The sequence below is a fragment of the Aplidium turbinatum genome, chromosome 1 (genome assembly GCF_918807975.1).
Source record: "Aplidium turbinatum chromosome 1, kaAplTurb1.1, whole genome shotgun sequence".
Classification (NCBI taxonomy): Eukaryota; Metazoa; Chordata; class Ascidiacea; order Aplousobranchia; family Polyclinidae; genus Aplidium; species Aplidium turbinatum.
Window position 1 is genome coordinate 38179468 of NC_137472.1, and position 22286 is coordinate 38201753.

A 22286-nucleotide genomic window follows, 5' to 3' on the forward strand; every position below is an offset into this window, starting at 1 on the left:
AGCTAATTCACATTACTTCCATATGGAGGATCTTCCGAAAAACTGGAGATCATACCCAATTGTGACAAAGTGTGTGCTCCAGATGATGAAGATAACCATGAAGAAAATACTACCAGTAGGCTAGTAGTAAAGTCGCCGAACAAACTGACTTCACCGAAACTCCTCCAGGAGCATCGGAATTGAATAATAGGCAACACCGATTTTGTCTGAAGAAGCTGTCGCTCTAATTACTGATAGGCTACATAGCCAGAAACTGTTGCGGACGATCTAACAAAAGGACGAAGTGTTGTCGTACCAGAAACATTACGTCGATGTCGATCTACTCGTAAACGATACGATCGTTCAATGTATCTAGTTATTGTCAAGTTTTTGTTAGTATGTAGGCTATCGCTTTCATTTTAAAGTTTGGGAGAATGTTGTAAACCTCTTGATTGGTTGTGCTTAATTAATCTTGCGTGCTCTGTCGACGTGTTGGCTTCTGGCGTGATTTGCAAGAAGCTCTTGTTCGCATTTCTCTTTGTCCACCTTTCAGTTGTGAGGGTCGTAAAAGTTTAGGTGCTTACTTTATGTTTAGCTATGATTTATAAAGCCTTTGTTATGGTAATTTAATTAGGCCTACCTAAGTAAATAAATATGTCACCGGTGTTACTTTCATACCCAGTCTCTCCTACTACTTATTAACTGTACTCAAGTCGGCCTATAAACTGTTAAAAGTAGCCTACCGTATGAAGCTTTAAACTATGACTAGGCCTACTTTTAGTGTTTTTGCTTCGTCCTTTATGCTAGCAGTTAACAGTTGTTTTTGCATCCGTAGGTGTTTCGTTTCTCTTATACTACTTTTGTAGAGCATGATATTTGAATAAAACCACCGGAATTCACTTGACTGTCGTAGCAGTGAACAACTTTTTGTTTTTACGGAACTTAAGCCTATCTTGTTTTCAACGTAATGCTGATGCTTTACATTTGTCACATTAAAAACACGGAAAACAGCTGACTCGAAGACTAATAATATCTGGTCACAGCGGTAAACCATAATCTCTTCGTGGGAAAATTTTAACATAAAGTTCCCGAATCCGTTCGTCTGTATATAATGACCGAAGAAACACACACTTGAACTTCTTTTCAAACAGTGTATTTCTGTAAAAGTAGCCCGCGGCTATCGAAATGGGGTTGCAATGCCTACACCTCTAAAACTGTCACTACGATACAGATTACTTGGATAAAAGACGGAGAATTTGTCCAGCTAGCAAGCACCAAATAAACCAGTTAAATGTGCGACCGACTTCCAACAAACAACTTCGAGAATGAATCAGAAAAATTTGTGATAACTCAAAGGCACAATGTTTAAACCGGTTTCAACAGGTTTGACACGAGTCTTACGGACGATGGTGCAATTTTGGCTCATGTTTTAGGAATTTCCATGACGTAATATTCAGTAGACCCGAACGGTTTCTACATGACGTTTGACCAGGCGAACAACCGTCTGGAACAATATCTTACGCTGCTTCCAGTCTGTTGCTGAATATATTTGTAGCGTATAGGTAGGCTATAGCCTATTATTTTTCGCAACAGACAAAATAAAAGGTTTCTCTCTCTCTTTCTGCAAACAGCCCCATTTCAATGGCGGAAGGTGTATCTATCTGAGGAAACCCAATCGCGCTGTCACTCACCAGTCGTGATCGAAACTTGCTTTAATGTATAATACGCGGGTAAGTAGAAAAAGCATTGTCTGTAAATCATGAAGGGCATTTATGAGGATATTTAGCCTACAGCACTTGTAAAGGATGGCACTGGCATAATTCAACAACCTTTATATTCATAACATTGTCGATGAAGGGGGCCCGAAAATAAATTGGTACCGGGTCCGAGAAATCCTGTCAACGGCCCTGATTCTAGGCAACTTGCAATGACATTGATAACATGTTTATCATAATTTCACAAACCTCAATTTTCGTGAATCGTGTGAAGAAACTTTGTTGCAAAATCATCCCAATTTTTTTTTTTAAATGAATCCTTTAAATAAAAAAATTAGTAATTTAAAGTCAACACAAGGTTTCGCTCAGTAAAATTGTTTTTTTTTTTAGTTAATGCTATTGAAAGCGCTCACACAAACCAAGGTTAGCGAATGGTGTTGGTAAAATGTAACGTTTTTGCTGGGATAATAAAACAAAAATAAAGCAAAATGTTACCACAGTGTGCAGATGCCTTCCCTTCACCAAGTGATTGTTACGTACAAACTAAGTCGCAATAACAAATAAAAATATTCATGATTAAAAGAAGCTGGCAAAGGGTAAGAATCAATTACAAATGCTAAATACACCACAAAATATCTAGTTACCGTAGTAGTATCCTTCGTTAATTGCGCATAGTGTCTTGAAGTACAACTATTACAGGAAGGATACATCGGATACACTGAAAAAACACGGATAGTCAACATGACTCATACAATATTGTATAACATGGTCATTCATATTGGTCATACGGGATAGAAACTGCTTGTAGTCTTCATCTCGTGCACAATAATGCTTACGCAGTAAACACAACCGGAATAGTAACAACATGTCACTTCAACGTCAACCTATATTTTCACAGAACTCCGTTCTTGATGCAATTTTCTTTAAATTGGGGGATTTTTTCTTGGATAAAAGCCCTGAAAATAGTATTAAGATGTAGTACTTGTGAAAAGTAAAACTGTATTTGAAACATCGACTAAACACCACGTGAGATCCTACAATAAAATTGACAAAGTTTTGATAAGAAGTTTTTCCACCAGATGGGCAAGATTTCCAGGACTATCCATATTGTTGTGGTCATAGGCGCCGGGTTTTGAAAATTGTCGGGGGGGGGGGCAAACTTTTGCTTACATTCAAAATGCTGATATTTTTTTGTCAGCATTGATGTTTGTTTGCGTCTATCTGCCATTGTATATCGCCAAGCTTTATAATGTAGGCTCAGGCCTCGAAATTCACGGCGGACATCGGACATGTCCGCCATCACAGCATATGATGGCGGACAATTACAGTAGGGGAGAGGGGTAATCAGCTTTCTTTCTCATCTTTTTTTTTCAAATCCAACTTTAGTCCTGGTTTTAGGATTCAACAGTATATTCTAAGACCTCTGGTAAAAGAAAATTCCCACTGCGGCATTCGTGTCTTGCGGACTAGAGAAGGGTCATTCGCATCGCAGCATAAAGTCGTGTATATGTTTATAGATCAAACATTTTTATCTTTCATTCTTGGCGCCTTTGATTTGCAAGACGTAAAAGAAAGTCAGGAAATTATTTTACAACAATATTGTGAGAATATCATTTTTTCGTGCGACAGTAACAGTAACTTTGCCAAAGTGAAAGCTATTAACCAAGAACGTTAGTAAAAACAGCAAGACTTCTACCTTTTCATAACTTACTTTGCGCGCTTTGCCATTTCTGTCCCGTTCCACCTAGGACTGTACGGGTAACTAGTGCACACAATTTGATGTAACTGGTTTCTTTTGTTCAAGTGGTAAGCAGATTGAAAAGTTATAACTGGAAGTTCATTTGGAAAGAACTTGGATAGATTCACTGAAAATATTGTCGTACAAAATAAGTGTGACCCTGCGCTATCAAAACGTACATATAGCAGAAATAAGCTGCAGCAGTTGCAAACAGGTTGCAAACAGTGGCATACGCAGAACTTTTTTATGGGGATTTGTCTGATGAATTTTTTTTATTGAAAAAAAAAAACATCAGACTACGTTAGACTATGGTAAGTTATTTTTACTCTACGGCAAAAGTATGACAGTTAGTAAAATGTAAGCCTGCCATTGCACCAATGATAAGTGCAACAAGATTGTCGAGCAAAATTCACCAACATTACTTTTTTTGGAAAAAAATTGTAAATTTCTTGGTTAAGAGGGCAATGCGATTAAAGTTATAGATGCAATCTACGGTTTACAAATATTCCACACGGTATTCGCTCAGTCTTTTCTGTGGAGTGCGTAGAGTGCTTAAAATTGCATCGCGTATCAAAACGGTATTTGAAATACTCGTTGCGGTAATTTACTTTAACTCTACTACATAAAAAAGTAGGTCGACGATGATACAAATTTTCACAAACCCTGCAAATATGTTCCAGCCTTATTAATAGAGCGCTATATAATTATGTCATGTCAACTGCAAACAAATCGTCAAACAGCAAGGGACAGAATTATATTGAACCGCACGGATCTGCAATAGGCTTTATTGTTGAAAGCAATTTGTAATTGCTGTTGCTGAAAGATAATCAAGTCGCCATAAATCAGTAACGTTTAAAACGAATCTGGCAAACGAATTTCTGGACTAAAAAAGTTTAACTCGAAAGAAAGTATAGGCAAACAAATTCAGTAATTTTTTATTGCATTGTATTTTTTATGCTGTTCATTTACAGTACTCGTATAAAGACTAACTAGAGCAACTTACCGTGAATGAAAAAGTAAAATGTCTGAAAGCTGAACAGAAGGGTAATTTGTTGAAATTTTTCTGCATCGTATTCGATGGTGTGTCTAAAATACAAAATTTCATTACATTCGCTGAGTGACAATGCGCGCAGCTAGCAGCGTTGCGTGTCGACAAACAGTGTTGAGGGTAGGCGCAAACCTCAGATTACAGCCCCGAATGTAGGTACAGCGTAATAAACAGCTGTTAAATTCACAATTTACCTTTCTACACTCTATAGGCCTACAATTCAGGTTACCACTTGGTAAATAACAGATGATTCTGCTTTTACAATTGACTTGGCAAATTACAATGCAATGAATTTACCTCAAAGTAATCATAGTGCAAAATAAAAAGTTCTTTAAGTGGTGCTGAATGCGTTGTGGTCAGTTCTGTTAAAACACAGAATGCCGCTGCTCAAAATCACTATAAAAACTGACATCTGCAGTTTAGCGAAAACTTTTCACGTAGTTCAAGATTATTTTCAACCGTCAATAAAATTTAGACAAAAACTAGTTTAAATCATATTTAATTATTTCTGGAGAAAAACAGCAGAGTTAAATCGCAACACAATTGACAGTTTCATTACCAACAACGTATCCAAATGTGCGACAATAAAGTAAAAGTGCGTAAAAAGAAGCATACTAACTCTGGGAAGAGACGAAGAAACGCCGCAACATATTCGCATCGTTTGCTACGACTCTCTGAGATGATTTTGATCGAGTCATTCAGGCGATCATTCGTCTTCACAACATATTCAAGCAATGATGTGTCAGGTGTGTAAAGAGGTGGCGCAAGAACTCTAAAAACAATTGAAAGATCATTGTTGTACTCTTTTAACTTTATGTAACGTCCGTTCAATGTGTTGGAGGTGTGTTCAATGTACTCAACATAATCTGCCTTGAAACCTGTCTACTAGTATTGCCTAGTTATGCGTATCTGGTACAGACGTCCGATCTGATTAGGAAACTTTATGTCACTGAAGAGTATATTTTAAGTAAATGGGCAAACGTAAGTTCTTACGTTATTTAACTTTAATGTTTCTTTTCTGTGGTCATTCCCCCAAACACGAATTTTTTTTCTGAAACACGAAATATTTTTCATCACCCACTCTTTAATTCTGAAGATATATTTTTTTGGTGGTAATCCACTTCTAGCTACTTGCGTCTACCTTACAAAACAATTTATTTCAGGTGAAAATTCCATCAACTTCGGAAATACGGAAGAAAATCGTATCAAGAAAAAAATATCAATCCAAACATTTTAAAGACTTGAGAACACAATAGCAGTGATGACATTACCCATCAATTGATTGATTGAATCTTTATCCTCGGACTGAGAAAGCTTCTAGCAGAGCTTAATCCTGGCAGTTTCGCATACTTGTAGGTAGAAGCTTTGAATCACTGACGCAGGCCCGGTCGCCGAGATTGACAGAGTGAAGTTTCCGATTGTTGAAGTCTTGTTGCAGGGAATTGCCAGGTGAAGGTAGTGTAAATTTACAGCTAAGCGATGAGCCTCTTGATGTGTCCGATTCCAGTGATAACGCGACAACCTCATCCTTCGATACAGCATCTGATGATTCCGATTCTGACAGCTGGTTCTATCAAACAGACTTTGTGTTGCTCGCAGTATCCCAATTGTGAAATTGAAATAAATATCGATATTGAAAAGATATCGTATCGAAAATTTGATATATCGCCCAACACTAATTTCCACGTGTTTGGGAGGTTCTTGCCTTGGAAGACGATCAAGGATGGAAGAGTTTCACCGGCAGCACTGCAAGAGGCTAACACTGTTGTGTCAGCACGACCTGGACCGGAGGAGACCTTGTCATATCCACAGCCTATATTAATATACTTGCATATATCAAACATGTACTATGTTCCTGTTCCTGACAAATAAACCATTGATTGATTAACATTTGTAAATTTGCCTCCGGCTCTGAACACCCCCACACTAGCCTGTATAATATACATGTTTAAATAAGTTTCTACATTCTCTAATGCATATATCTGAATTATATCTGCATCCTAGGCAAAGGCTAACTCTTCATTACACTTCCATACCTTTTCCATGACCAGATCAAAACGGATATAGACGCTCTTGCGCAATGGTAAAACTGCTCGAATGCGCGATAATTACTATCGCCATCTAGCGGTTGCTGTTTTGAACTTTTATTTGCCACATGGCGCTAGAGTATTATTTTCCGATTTCATTGATGTTTCAATGGCAATTCTAGGTTCACCAGAAAAGATTTAACAGCAAAGTTAGTGCAGATGCTCAGAAAGTTTTCAATTTTATTAGGGGAAGGGTTTTGGTACTAGGTCAAACATTTGCTGATTGCTGAAATCTGAAAAGTGGTTTTGGTCTAATTTTTAGTGCAGAAATAGGGATAGCAATCTTCTTGCCTGTGCCATTTCAGTTTTTGAGTTTGAACAAATATTAGCCTGTTTATTTTGAAATTCGTGTTTGGGGTAATTTTACCAAAAATTCGTGTTTGGGGGAATCACTATATACGAAGAATACAACAATCAATTAAATATGTTTACAAAACAATCTCAAGATAGTTTCAATATAAAAAAGGAACCATATTCGCAGACTGTTTTGAGCATTACACTACTGTTTATGGATGGTTAAATTTTGGTGTCTGCTACTATTCGGTGAGTCCGATTCGGTGAGTTCCTAACCTCTAACCCTAACTCCTAACCTCTAACCCTAAAACGGCAATGATAATTAGGCTACGGTACCCGATAATTAAAAAAAAAATTGAAAAAATCACCGAATAGGGATTGGACTCACCGAAACGGGCCATTCCGTAAATTTTGATACAAACTTCCTGGACATGGACTTACTGCTCAACATGGGAAGGTAAAAAGAGATTAGATGTGGTTTTCCCAATATCAATTTCGCGTTTGATCAGCAAAAGAGGAGTATGAATAACAACATCCAATGGTAAATCGCTTTCAACAATAGAAGAAATATCGGCAGGCAGTTGAACCAACACATTGACAACTCTTTGATTTCCGGTCTATGAAAAGAGATGAGAAGCGTAAAATAGAAACCACATTGAAATGTTGACAAACATAACTTCGTTTTTCTCTGCTCTTTTTGACGGTTCTTTATGTAACAGATAACATCATAAACATCACACGTTCGTTGCTGACAATTACTACAAACAAGAAGCATTTTAGCGGAAAAAATGAAAGCGATTCGTTCATATGATCAGCGATTCTGATGTATTATATATTGTTTGTCAGAAAGATTCGAGATTAACCCCTAGTTGCGAGAATGGAATAGTTTTTAATAGAGATGTACCGATACCAATATTGTGGCCGATACCGATCCCGATACCGATATCACTTTTTTAGGCCGATACCGATACTGATACCGATATTTTGGCCGATACTTTGGTGTTACAAAAAGATGCAATTTTGGTATTTGCAAGGTATTATATCAAATGCTAAGTTTTACCTTATTTGCATAAAACTATTAAAAAAAGCTTTCAATTGGTATAATTTATTAAAGATTCAAGAATCCAATCTCAACGCATTTTTGTGTCATAATAGTAGGTTTTAGTAATGAAAGGCCACCATAATTGAGGACTAGGGTATAAGGGAAGAAACATTACATCATAATTGGGGTTTCTGAAAAATTAAATAAAGTGTTTGCGCAAACTCTCCACGGAATGGCCCGTTTCGGTGAGTCCGATTCGGTGAGTCCGATCTCTTAACGGGGCATTTTTTCAATTTTTTTTTTAAATTATCTGGTACAATAGCCTAATTATCATTGCCGTTTTAGGGTTAGGGGTTAGGAGTTAAGGTTAGGGGTTAGAAATTAGGAACTCACCGAATCAGACTCACCGAATCGAACTCACCGAATAGTAGCAGACCCAACTCTCCAAATTAATAGGCTATCATAATTGATAATAAGATGTAAAATGTAAACCAAGTGATTTGTGTAGTCGTACAAAAACTATTCGACAAGTAATATGCTGCGAAAGTAATAAGGCGTTTGCTGCAAATTTTCTGCAGAAGCAAAGATATAGATTTTTTAAAGTAATAACTAACGTCACATTGATGAAGAAAAATAAAAACCTGTTCAAATTTTTGATACCTCACACTCCCATGACTTCATGCGCACACCTTTTGGCATTGTTTGCTTACAGTGATTCTTTCACTCAAACAAAACGTTTTGTTTCAGAAGTTTTGCGTTGTTCGATTCTTAAGTTGTGAAGGAGACTCAATTTCTCCAATATTTATCATTTGTGTTTCTTTTTTACTCTCAACAGAGGATAAAACCAGGCCAAGACCACCCAGGCAGCAAAAATGCACAATCCCCCATCGCCCCCACCCTGCTAAACGTCCAAAAAAACTATGCAACCCGGCTGCCCCAGCAAGCCGGCTCCACCAGTCCGCAACCCAACTTCCACCCCTCGCTGCAACATACCCACCAAGCCCAAACAATTCCACGGCATAACTAGCAGGCCCAACACGAAAGCAATGGGACTACGAATCCTCACCAAACCAATCAAAACGGTCCTGCCGCGCCCAAGACGACAACCCCACCGCGAAGAAAAGAGCGCCCCTCCCGGCCACCAGCACAAGGCCGAGCACCCACCAGCACAGCGAGCAGCTGGGACCCGCCAACCACAACGGTGCAGCTTCCACACTAGCCATTTCAATTCTTGTCGATGTCAATTCTTGCTGCGAAACGGCTGCCGAGAAACATATAGTTGATTGGATGGTCTAAATGGCTAGCATGGAAGCCACACCGCTATGGCCAGCGAATTGCAACAGCCCGCCAAACCAGTGAGTGCCCAGCACCGCGCCGACAGCCGAGATGAACGCTCCCCCCACAACGAGGCCGCCATCCCAGGTGCAACAAGACCACTTATTGATTAGTTCAGTGAGGACTCGTAGTCTCACCGCTCCCACCCACTCCGCCACGACATTGCCCAAGCTTGGCGAGTCCACCATAACTAAATGCGGAAACCAAATCACAAACCGACAGAACCAGCCCACCAAAAAGAACCAAGTTACACGGGTCCCCCAAACGTCCAGCAACGCAAAAACGATGCAAAATTATACACATTTCCGCCACCTGGGCAGTCCTGGCCTGGTTTTATCCTCTGTTGAGAGTAAAAAAGAAACACAAATGATAAATATTGGAGAAATTGAGTCTCCTTCACAACTTAAGAATCGAACAACGCAAAACTTCTGAAACAAAACGTTTTGTTTGAGTGAAAGAATCACTGTAAGCAAACAATGCCAAAAGGTGTGCGCATGAAGTCATGGGAGTGTGAGGTATCAAAAATTTGAACAGGTTTTTATTTTTCTTCATCAATGTGACGTTAGTTATTACTTTAAAAAATCTATATCTTTGCTTCTGCAGAAAATTCGCAGCAAACGCCTTTTGATTACATGTTTAGTATCGGCCACAGTATCGGCCAAATTTTGCCGATACCGATGCCGATACCGATACTCAAAAAATGGCCGATATCACCGATACCGATGCCGATACCGATATATCGGTACATCTCTAGTTTTTAACAAGTATTCGAGGTAACACAATTGAAACAGTTTGTATTAATACAAATACCCTCTCCGATTTTTTAAGAGAAACTTCAACGTTGAAGCCTTCTTTGTATTCATAAAGTTCTTCCAATTCTTCTTTAAACTTTTCACCAAGATTAAAGCATTTAATCTTGTGGTGCTCTTTGTACAAGCTTAAATAATATATAAAGTATAGATGGGTTAAAGTATCCAAATGTGGTTCCTTGCGAACCACAAATGGAAAAATCCCATGCTGCATTACTTATATAGTAATAACTAATAAGGCGTTCACGTCTAGTGTACGATTTACTGCACTGAGGAGACCTTAAGGTAGAAACAGTGACGTCCTGTCTGCAGTTAAAGTATATATATTGACTATATAATATTACCTTTGCTGCAGCATTGTAGCGTAAAAATGAGGAAAAATAAAAAAGTAATTAATTTCAACAAAATTATATATATATAATATATACTGCAAACAGCACTACAGCAGCAACAATTTAGTCAACTCAAAATTGAAAAAAATACACATTTTATAGCGTAATTGTTCTTTGGTACAAACGACACAGAATACAAATATTTTCTATTTGTATCTGACATGGTGTTGTAAGATATGATTTTAAAGTGACATAGAAAAATCAAAAAAAAAAAAACGATTTTCAGGACAATACACATATGCTCATACTTAATAATTTGCTGCACAGCCAATAACAAGCTATCTTGTTTGTTTTTGTCCCATTCAGCCAAGCTTGAAATATCATCAAACTCTGGGTCAAAGTCTTCATAGTCAGGCAAAATAATATCAGGAGGCACATCAGGATTAGACCCATCAAATACAAATTGCCCTGAATAAGAGTTAAATATATAAGTATTAAAATAATAGCTCCGTGGTCATACCCAGTGTACCTACTGCACTGACGAGTAATGAGGCTGAAACGGTGTGCCACTGTCTGCAGTAAAGTGTTAAAAAATCGTTTGTTTCTTACCCAGTGTACCTACTGCACTGATGAGTAATGAGGCTGAAACGGTGTGCCACTGTCTGCAGTAAAGTGTTAAAAAATCGTTTGTTTCTTACCCAGTGTACCTACTGCACTGATGAGTAATGAGGCTGATGAGGTTATTAAAACTTTAGACAAACAAAAAATAAGTGGGCTCCTAAACGGTCATGGGCCACCCGGCTTGGAAGTACAAGAGCAGTTAGCACGGCCGTGACTACTGACTAACCAACACTATCATATTTACAGAAAAGTGCTTGGCCATGGTTTTATCTTTAAATCATCCAAAACACTTTTAGTCTACTACGTAATGTGATATTATGTTTACTCTTGTAAACAACAGCATGTGCTATTGTGCTGTTTACCACCAAAAAACATAAACCTGATAGCTATTACCGACCAGGGTTCGATCTTAGTACTGGTCCTCTGGCCAATGTCTAGTTAGACTCTAGTGCGAGTTCCCCGCGGACCAGTATGAATCGTTTCGCACTGGTCCGACTGTCCAGTGCGAAAATATCATCGTATTATGTCGTTTGATTGTTTAGAGTGCGTGGTTCTCGTTTGTGCTTCTCTTCAAACAACAAAACACGTGATCCGTGCATGTTAAACCGTAAGAAAAAGGCAATCGCAACATCACGTGTTATATCGTAAGAAAAAAGCAATTGCAACATCACGTGACGGTGTTAAAACATAAGAAAAACGAAGCTGAGGTCAAGGATCCGGGCTGACCACGTAACAGATCTTCTGACAATCCAGCTACAGTCAGCAGAAATAAAAGATTTCGACCCCAAACCTGCCATGGCAAAGGATTCATTTGTGAGGTCAAGAAGGCCTGACACTGGCTATGTGTTTACAAGGCCAGACAAACACACATCGGATTCCGATTATGACCCCGTGATCGTCCCGTCATTAGATTCCGATTATGACCCATCATAGGATTCAGAAATTGAAGAAGAGCCCCAAGTAGATTGAAGACTCAACGTAGATTGAATGTCTTGCCTAGATAAACTGCTGTTACTGTTATTGCCATTGTACATTTCCATGTTATTGCCACCATTCATTATTGTCGTTTTAAGGTGGTTTTTCCTGGGTTCGGCTTGTGCTTCCCACGACAATCTTGTTTTTATCAGTAAACGGGACGGACCAGTGCGATCTCGTGCGGACCAGTGCAAATGGTGAGCCACTGGTCCGGTTGGCCAGTGCAAAAAAAAGTTAAGGTCGAACCCTGCCGACAATCTTGTCTTATAGCTTTCCTATATATATATATACCATACTTGAAATTTAGTCTTTGTAATCACAGGGTGAAAATAGCTTTGGACATATATTTATAAAATAAAAAATGATCAATGAAAGACAACATACATCGCACAATGTCTCCTGCTAATGGAACTGCAACATTAAAAATATCATTCTCATTGTTTCCATATTGCTCAGGTTTAGCAGGAGCACTGAAAAAAAATAACAATTATTATTGTAACCCAATAACTAAATAACTTTTAAAATGACAACTATACCAATGTCTAAAATGAACCACAATACAGTCTACCATCACATTTCTGAAAATCATAACAGATTATGACATTGTCGAAATCCAATCATGGTACTTAATCTGTTTGCTTTTGGTAGTGACATGTTTTTCTGTAATCAATAATTACCAAACAATTAGGCATAAACATAGTGTTACTACAGTACATACTATAGTGTAGACTTGGAGAGCAGCGGTGGAAGATAGAGGCATGAAAATAAGCAGGCAAAAGATAGAATATTTCAAACTCCAGAGGTCAACAGAAGATTATGACAAAGAAATACAATTGCAAGGAAAAACGGTGAAACAAGTTTCAGAATTCAAATATTTTGGTCCGACAGTTTATGATGTATTTCTGTGTTTCAAAACTTTTTTAAACCTACACGCAATTTGTCACAAAAAAATTATCAACGGCACAGAATTAGGTCATCAAAAAGTTCACCTTTATTATCAAACAATTTTACATGAAGATATGTCAGTTTTACAGTTGTGCATGGTTCACAGTGCAATCACAATTTTACAATATGCTAATGACTCCACATTAAAATAAGGTTTGCATAAAGTAAGATCTTCTGCGGACCGGTAAAAAAATTACATGGACCGGCACCGGTCCGCGAACCGGCGTTTGAGAACCACTGGTTTAGACCATACTGTTGTATGGGATGCAGGCGGTAGCACTCGCAAAAACACAGGAAGGGAAAATACAAGAGGCAGAAATGAAAATGTTGCTAAAGAAGGACAGAGTAAGAAATGAAATCAGCAGAGAATAAATGCAAGTTGGAGAGCTAAAAGGCAAGCTGAGAGACACGCCTTATGGTTGGGTCATGTCGTAAGGAGAGACTAAAATCATGTCAGAAGAGTAAGACAATTGGAAGTTGGTAAAAGAAAGCGAAGAAGGCTGAAAAAAGATGGAGAGATTGTGTGACAGAAGATATGAAAATAGTGGGAGTAAAGAAGGAAGATGCAGCTGACAGAGTGATGTGGAGGACTGCAATCAGCACCGGCAACCCTACTTGAAGTGGGAATAAAGTCAGAAGCAGAAGAATAGTATTACTTCATGTCTTCAGACCTGAGTTTTTTTTTTCTCTGAGACTTTTCGGTCATTTGTCCGAAATTACTTGAAAAAATTTGGTCATTTTTTATTTATTTCGGTCATTTTTTGTGATGAAAATATTTCTTTTCGGTGAGTCCGATTCGGTGAGTTCCTAACCTCTAACCCTAACCCCAAACCCCTAACCCTAAAACAGCAATGATAATTAGGCTACGGTACCCGATAATTAAAAAAAAAAAAAAAAAAATCCCCCGTTAAAGGATTGGACTCACCGAAACGGGCCATTCCGATTTTTTTCGGACGTTTTGCTAAAAACGATAAATGACCGAAAAAAAAACCCGGCTTCAGACTCTTTAACCATTGTTGTTATTTTCCATGATGCATAGGCGCCGATTCCAGGGGGCAGAGCCCCTCCGTGAATTTGACCTTCATTGCGGATCGATCTCAATTAAAAGATCTACTTGTTGCAACAAGAGCACTGCTCCTAAGATAACAAAAGAAACAGAAGTATGGTGCCGTTGAAGCATAGTAACAATGATTGAAAAACGTTTTTCTTGATTTCTTCCGCTTTGTTTTTTCTTGGGAGTGTCAATAACGAGGTGCAGTTTGCTCAGTTTAGTATCTACGCGTATTAAGAGCTAAAGTTCAAAGTGACTAGCATATAATTTGAAGTAGCCTACAGGCCTCAAAATTCGTTTTTGTTGACGGCGGACAAACGTGTTCGGTCTGAGCAGCTATCTCGGCGGACACACCAGTTTTAGCCGTCGATCATCATGCTTAATCACTTTATCTTGATAATAATTCTTCGCCATTTCAGAACTACAGTATAATATAACTTTTTTTTATAGTATAACTTTTCAGAACTACAGCATAACTACAAAAGGCTTTTTAAAAAATCAGTAAAGTCACTCTGGAAGGTTTTATCAGACCAACGACTTGCGCTTGAAGAGTCAAAGCGCCGTGTGGCTGGTCAATACGTCACATAACTGATTAACTTCCCCCGAACGAGGTCGTGTGGCTTATTACGTCACAATACTCTGGGGAGGAGTCGAAAAATTTCTACACCAACGCTACTATTTTCAGGTCTGCTACTATTCGGCGAGTCCAATTCGGCGAGAGCCCTTTTCGGCGAGTTCCCTATTCGGCGATTTTTCGAATTTTTTTTTAAAAATTGTCAGGTACCGTAGCCTAATTATCATTGCCACTTTAACATTGTTTTAACGTCGCTTAACATTCAAATGACCCCTAACCCTTAACCCCCTAACCCTTAATACCCTAAACCTTAACACCCTAACCCTTAACACCCTAACCCTTAACACCCTAACCCTTAACACCCTAACCCTTAACACCCTAACCCTTAACACCCTAACCCTTAACACCCTAACCCTTAACACCCTAACCCTTAACACCCTAACCCTTAACCCTTAACACCATAACCCTTAACACCCTAACCCTTAACACCCTAACCCTTAACACCCTAACCCTTAACACCCTAACTCCAACCCTAACTTCTAACCCTAACTCTAAAACGACATCGATAATTAGGCTACGGTGATTTTTTGTGAATTTTCTTTGAGTCTTTTCTTTCTTACTGTAATACCAAAACTTAACAAATTTGGTTGCATCTTGCTGTAATAGCCTACTCGTATAATCTAATTTAGTAACCAACCTTGCCGTATCATTATTACTCGGAGATCAAAGCCAGACATTGTGACGTAAAACTTGAACTAAATTGTGCGTGATTAGTGTAGAAGTACCTATACTACTATCGATTCTTAGCGAAGAATTCACCTTTGTTACCCTGATTCAATCCTTGAAGCAACATAAAAATCAAAAGTTTTCCTCCTTGAATGGAAGCTAAGGGATACAGTATTCACATTTTCTAGATGCGCGCTAGAATGCGCTGGAAAATATATTATTGCAATAATTGTTCGTGCTATGCAATGACGATTTGTATCGCTAGCTCCTGTGTTATTTCTAGGCGGACAAATATGACCGATCTAGATGGTACTTCCCGCGGACATCACATGCTGTGACGGCAGACATGTCCGCCGTGAAATTCGAGGCCTGAGCCTACATTATAAAGCTTGGCGATATGCAATGGCATATAGACTAGGGCAGTGATTTTCAACCGGTGTTCCGCGGAACACTGGTGTTCCGTGAAAGATCGTCAGGTGTTCCGCAAGAAATTTATTAGTTTGACTAGTGTTCCATGGAACACCGGTCGAAAATCACTCCTTTGACACAATTAATGTGCACAAATAGCTATTATTCATGGCGTTCTTTAATACAGGCCATGACAACAGCGAGCGCTTCTCGCCGGCTGAAGGCTGATCAAAGGTCACTCGCGATCGCAAAAAGCAGCGCATTTCAGGTTGAAACGAAGAAAGTTTTAATTATTGCATCATAATATCAAAAATTATTGTATTAATTATTGCATCATAATATCAAGAGTAATTTTCGTCAGCAGAAACTTAGGGCTCAGATAAAGAACAGTTAAGCAAAGGACTTGAAGGTTACTGAAGAGTTAGGTTTGCAGCAAGTGGTTATTTTATTTATGTTTGCAGCAAGTGGTTATTTTATTTAACAACTTATTGTTACTTCAACAGTGCTACAAATAGACTTGAAAACAGTACGAAAAATCATAATTAATTTTAGCTTTCGAGTTTAAAGTTTAAACTGGTAATAATGGATAGATATTTGAAAAGGAAATGTGCAAATGAACAGGCTAGTTCTGGTAACAATGAAAAGAAAGCAAAATCTGTGATGAGACAATACAGTGAAGATTACATTTCGTTTGGATTTACTTTCTCTGGTGATCCTACTGCCCCGATCCCATTATGTATGATATGTGGGAAAGAGCTATGCAACAGTGCCATGGTTCCAGCCAAGCTGAAGCGTCATTTAGAAACAAACCACCCGTCATTAAAAAACAAGAAAAAAGATTATTTCGTTCGCCTTCGTAAAGACATTGAAGTGCAAGCGAATTTCATGAAACGAGTAACAACAGTATCTGAAAAAGCTCTAAAAGTGAGCTACCTTGTAGCTGAGCTTGTAGCTAAGTCAAAGCAGCCACATACTGCAGCAGAAAAAATAATACTACCGGCTTGTAAGATGATTGTAAATGAGATGCTTGGTCCTGATGCAGTTAAACAAGTAGCTAAAATCCCGCTCTCGGACAACACAATTGCTAGACGGATCGAAGACATGTCTGTGGACATCGAAAAAGTTGTTTTGGAAAAGGTACGTATCAGCGGAAAATTTTCATTACAACTTGATGAGTCGACAGACATCAGTGGACATGCTCAACTCTTGGCAAACGTACGTTTTGTGGATGGTGATTCTATCACAGAAAACTTTTTGTTTTGCAAGAGACTGCCTGAGAAGACAACCGGGGAAGAAATATTTCGTGTTACCTCAGATTATTTTGAACAAGGAGGACTTGAATGGAAGAACTGTAATAGTGTCTGTACAGATGGAGCAGCAGCCATGGTCGGACGTCACAAAGGCTTTGTTAGCAGAGTTAAGGAGAAACACCCAGCTGTCATACTTACACACTGCTTTTTGCACCGAGAAGCCTTAGTTGCAAAAACTTTGCCAGCAGATTTAGCTTCTGTGCTTGATGCTGTGGTGAGGATGGTTAATTTTGTCAAAACAAGACCACTAAAAAGTCGCATATTCGCAGCTTTATGCGAAGAAATGGGAGCAGAGTATACAACTTTACTGCTTCACACGGAAGTCAGATGGTTATCAAGAGGAAAAGTCTTAGCTCGTGTTTATGAATTGAAAAATGAGCTAAAGATATTTTTAACGGATGAAGGCTTTGATGGGGCAAAGCTGCTGGCATGTGATGATTGGTGTGCAAAGTTAGCATACATGGCTGACATATTCCATCATTTAAATGAATTGAACACACGGATGCAAGGCCGAAATGAAAATCTTCTGACAAGCACAGATAAAATACATGGATTTCGTTCAAAAGTGCAGCTTTGGCAACGACATGTGAAAAATACAGTCCTTGATATGTTTCCACTCACCCAAAAATGTCAAAGAAATGTGAACACTGCTGCTCTATGCGAGACTATAGAAAAACATTTGAAAACTCTCGAGGAGAAACTGTCTTTTTATTTCCCTTCTGCTCCTACCGAACGCTTTGACTGGGTCAGGGATCCTTACAGCTCAGCAACAGCTTTTGACAAAGTCATGACTGTACAGGAGCAAGAAGAATTTATTCAACTTAGACAAGATCGCACGTTAAGATTGAGATTTTCCGATCTACCTTTGGAACGTTTTTGGGTGATGACTTCCAAGGAGTTTCCTATTGTGGCAAACAATGCTATTTTGACTTTGCTTCCATTTTCAACAACTTATCTGTGTGAGATGAGTTTTGCAAGCATGACTGCTATAAAAGTTAAAAAACGAGAAAAATTGAGAACTGTTGAGGAAGAGCTTCGCGTTTGTCTTTCTGCAATTCCTGCCCGAATATCAGCTTTGTGCTCATCCAAACAGGCCCAGATATCGCACTGAGAAAGCTGACAGCCAATAAATTGTTGTTGTGCTGTTTATATTATTGCATCATTATAAAATTTCGTTTGGTGTTCCGCAAGATTATTTTAATGCATAAACTGTTCCGTGGCTCAAAAAAGGTTGAAAAACACTGGACTAGGGCATAGGCGTCGATTTTTTCTTAGAAGAGAGGAATTCTGGGTGGGCAAGAGTTTTCAAACAAATTTCATTGAATGTGTTTTGTATATGTTTGCAAATTCGCAATGGTTCAGTCTTCGAAATGAGCATATTTTTACTTCGGCAAAAACGTTGCCGAGGCCAAACGGAAAAATTTGAAATTGCCTCGGCAATTACTGTGAATATTTATTAGGAAAAGATTGTACTAAAACAAGAAGCGAAAAATATACTAGAGTAGTCTATTACGAACGCATTGTTTGATTTGTTGTGATGTAATAATACCAAAAGTAGTGATAAAGCGAGCAACGCGATACGCACGCTGTTACGGTAATTCACGTTAAAAAACTCACCGGGAGGGGAAAGTAAGTTAATTTTGGGTTGATTCAACGTTCGAGTCAGCACAAATTGATTTAATTTTTCCGGCGGGTTATATTGCGTAACAACAATGCCCAATAAGAAATTTACGTTTGTTTTACATTAATTCGACATCTAGCGACGTTGAATTATCATAAAATAACGTGAATTACTCAACCAGGTACAGGTAACATATTAATAGCTCCCTGCGAGAAGATCGCCTCGATTTACGTAAGCTTATAAGCCAACATAATTTCGGCACAATTGGGACACTGCGAGCAACACAAAGTCTGTTTGATGAACTAGTCAGAATCGGTATCATCAGATGCTGTATCAGCTGGACGAGATAACGGAAAGCGAGGCGTAACAAGAAGTAGATGCTTACAATAATTTGACGTCTACTGGAGTTAAATCAATGCAAATAGCAGGCCTTGAAACACCTTTTTTTTCCGGCGGCCAAACGTGTCCGACTGAAGCAAGCTGTTCGGCGGCCAATCACAAGCACATGGCGGCCATCGGAACTTCGACACACATTTTTACTTCGGCAGAAGCGAAAAGTATACTAGAGTAGTCTATCACGACCGCACTGTTTGATTTGTTGTGATGTAATAATACCAAAAGTAGCGATAAAGCGAGCTACAAGATACGCACGTGGCACGCTGTTGCAGGAATTCACGTTAAATAACTCACGGGGAAAGTAAGTTAATTTTGGGTTGATTCAACGTTCGAGTCAGCACAAATCGATTTAATTTTTCCGCTCGGTTATATTGCGTAACAACAATGCCCAATAAGAAAGTTACGTTTGTTTTACATTAATTCGACATCTAGCAACGTTGAATTATCATAAAATAACGTGAATTGCTCAACCAGATTCAGGTAACAAATTAATAGCTCCCTGCGAGAAGATTGCCTCGATTTACGTATATACACTAACATAATTTCTGCACAATTGGGATACTGCGAACAACACAAAGTCTGTTTGATAAAGAACTAGCTGTCGGAATCGGAATCATCAGATGCTGTATCGGAGCACGAGGTTGTCGCGTCATCACTGGAATCAGACACATCAAGAGGCTCATAGCTTGGCTGTAAATCTATATCGTCTTTGCCGTTCGCAATGAAGCGTCCACGTTTTGCGGCTTTCGGGCTTTGATACCACTCCACAGGCCTCTTTTTTTCATAAAGATCCATCAGGGTGTTGACTAGGGAATAAATCTATGCTGTGCCATAACGACTGGGAAGAATGTTTAACCCTAACATTACAAGCGCTCGTGTGGCCTCGGCATTTTCATTGCCGACGCTAATGCGCCATTTGCCGACGCTAATTTTGAAGACTGAATTTATCGCATTAATAAAGTGTATTGTGGTGTCACTTGCATCCAGCTTATCGTCAGACATCAGCTGCTTGATCACTCAATAATGTTAACAATTCAAGCATATACAGGGTGTATTGTGATTTATCGAGTGCTTTAACTCTTTTCTCGTCCTTTGTGATTATAAGTGGCAAAGTACTACTACTTCATTTACAAGGCCGCTTGTGTAAAATTTTCTCGGAACTTCATGGCGGACAAAATGTCGGTTTTTGTAGGTTAATCGCGGCGATGGCCGCCTTCAGTTTCGAGGCCTGAATTATAGGGTGATATTTTTATAAAAGATTCTCCCAGCTGGGCACGTGTCTAAGCGCCGGCGAAGTAGGAAGTAACCCAAATAAAACATCCAGCAATAGTAAGATTGAATCAACATTCTAGTCTGGTGTAGTCTAAGAAAATTAGTTTTTTCTTGTAATCTTGTTGTCCTTACAATCACCTCGGCAATTGCCGACGCTAATTTCGAAAAGTGTGGTTAGTCTTTCTCACAAAGACTGCGTTTAGCGTCGCTGCAGCAATTAAGCTTTAATAGGTTGGATGTTTTCTTTCTTGCATCTTGCGATCTTATGAGCGCTGCTAAACTAAACAAACTTCTTTTATGTTTTCCTTTGCGACCTAAAAAGCGCGTGACTCGTGACCTGTTATCTTTAAAGTGGCGCCTTCGGATTTGCCGCATTTGTAAAAGCGATTGTTTTTAGTAGGTCTTTAGTTTGTATCGGTTATTTTATTGTCATGTTCATTATGATGTCATATTCACATTCCCTTACGCTGACCGGGAACTGAAGTTTGATTGTGACGTAACGAAAGTGAGACCATTCGGAGAAAAGATCAAATTGCCGACGCAAATTTGGAGTAAAGATTAAACGTGGCTTTCTCTCACCAGGAATTGCCAGCTGTGGCAGTTGCCGTAGCAACAACAATGCAGTGCGTACCTCCGTTTTTCCACGCAGCGTTGTTACGGAATTGCTTTGTTCTGTCGGATACCTAGCGAGAGACATAGCGTAAAACAAGAAGTTGCGCTGCAGTTGGTTGGATAGTCCAGCGTTTAAGAAAAACGGAAATAATTGTAACGAACACTTCATAAGTGGCATGAAAACAGGGTGGGCGAAACATATTTTGCCCACCCTCGTTTCACGGCAGGGTGGGCGTCGCCCACCCTGCCCACCCTATTTCGACGCCTATGGAGTCCTATAGACGCAAACAAACATCAGCATTTTGAATGTAAGCAATCAGTCGGCTAGAAAGTTTGCCCCCCCCCCGGCAATTTTCAAAACCCAGCGCCTATGCCATGATGATCTTGCTGTCAACTAACATATTCTTTAGAAAAGTGATAAACATGATACATAGGTATTAAAAAAGTAGAAAGTAGATAAGTAGAAAATAGATAGACTGTGTGAAAAATGGAAGCAATCACTATAGTATACAGTATACAATCATGGTGTTGGGCCTAAAATATTAACTGAAAAACCTGCTGATTGGATCTTCAATTTTTAATCCTCCAACACAAAATCCAGTTGGTCCTTTTAAAAGTTGAGTTATGAACGGATAAATCCAGTGACAGACTCCAAATTCATTTAATTCCACTCTTGACATTATGGTTCTTATAGATCAAGCCTAATGTGAACGTTCTTTCAAAATTTTGTTACAGATAAGCAGAAAAATTAAGGTATGTTTGCATATACCACAACTATTTGAAAACATAAGGCATTATTATTTCACTGGCTAAGCCGTACAGGCATAACATACAGGTTAAACTTTAATATCTCCTCACAAATTCCTTATATATACAGTAGGGTGGCCCTTAAATATCATTTTTCTGAAATTTACTGCTCCAAACCTTTAAAAAGTTTCGTCCTTACAAAAAATGAGGTCTTGCAAAATAATTTTAAATTTGAACATAATTTAGAGGGTGCACAAGACCCCTCAAGTTCCGCATCCCCCAAAATGCAAAATTTGGATATCTCGAAAACCGCTTGAGTTAGAGATGTGCTTTTGGTGTCAAAAGATGCGCAAGACAAGGTTTTCTATATGCTTTCTGAACATTGCATATGCCTATCTTGAGTAGAAAAGCAGTAATTTTGAAAAAAATACTTTTTAGGAGTTTTGCGTGTAAGATTCATAGTTAAACAATAGTGCAGACCAAAAACCACAATTTTACAATTTACCTTTCTAACCTGTTAAATTGTGATGTTACAAGTAAACAAATAGCACTGTTTAAAGTGACTAGAAATCCAGCGACCTGGGCATCAGATACACAATGTTCATAACCTTTAACAACCTGTAAGTACTGTTTTCATGTCTCTAAGTCT

At 38.7% G+C, this 22286-nt stretch overlaps 1 protein-coding gene across 1 annotated transcript; it reads right to left on the minus strand.

Annotated features, from left to right (window-relative positions):
• Positions 1-1673: 1673 nt before the first annotated feature.
• LOC145778447 (BRISC and BRCA1-A complex member 2-like) lies at positions 1674-21644 on the minus strand. Its single transcript, XM_082589928.1, has 9 exons — positions 21446-21644; positions 12360-12445; positions 10688-10847; positions 10049-10175; positions 7303-7478; positions 5100-5252; positions 4436-4518; positions 3406-3559; positions 1674-2650 (listed from the first exon to the last, which is right to left on the minus strand). Exons 1-9 carry the CDS (start codon positions 21568-21570, stop codon positions 2587-2589), a joined length of 1128 nt encoding a protein of 375 aa, XP_082446054.1. The 5' UTR covers positions 21571-21644; the 3' UTR covers positions 1674-2586.
• Positions 21645-22286: the final 642 nt, after the last annotated feature.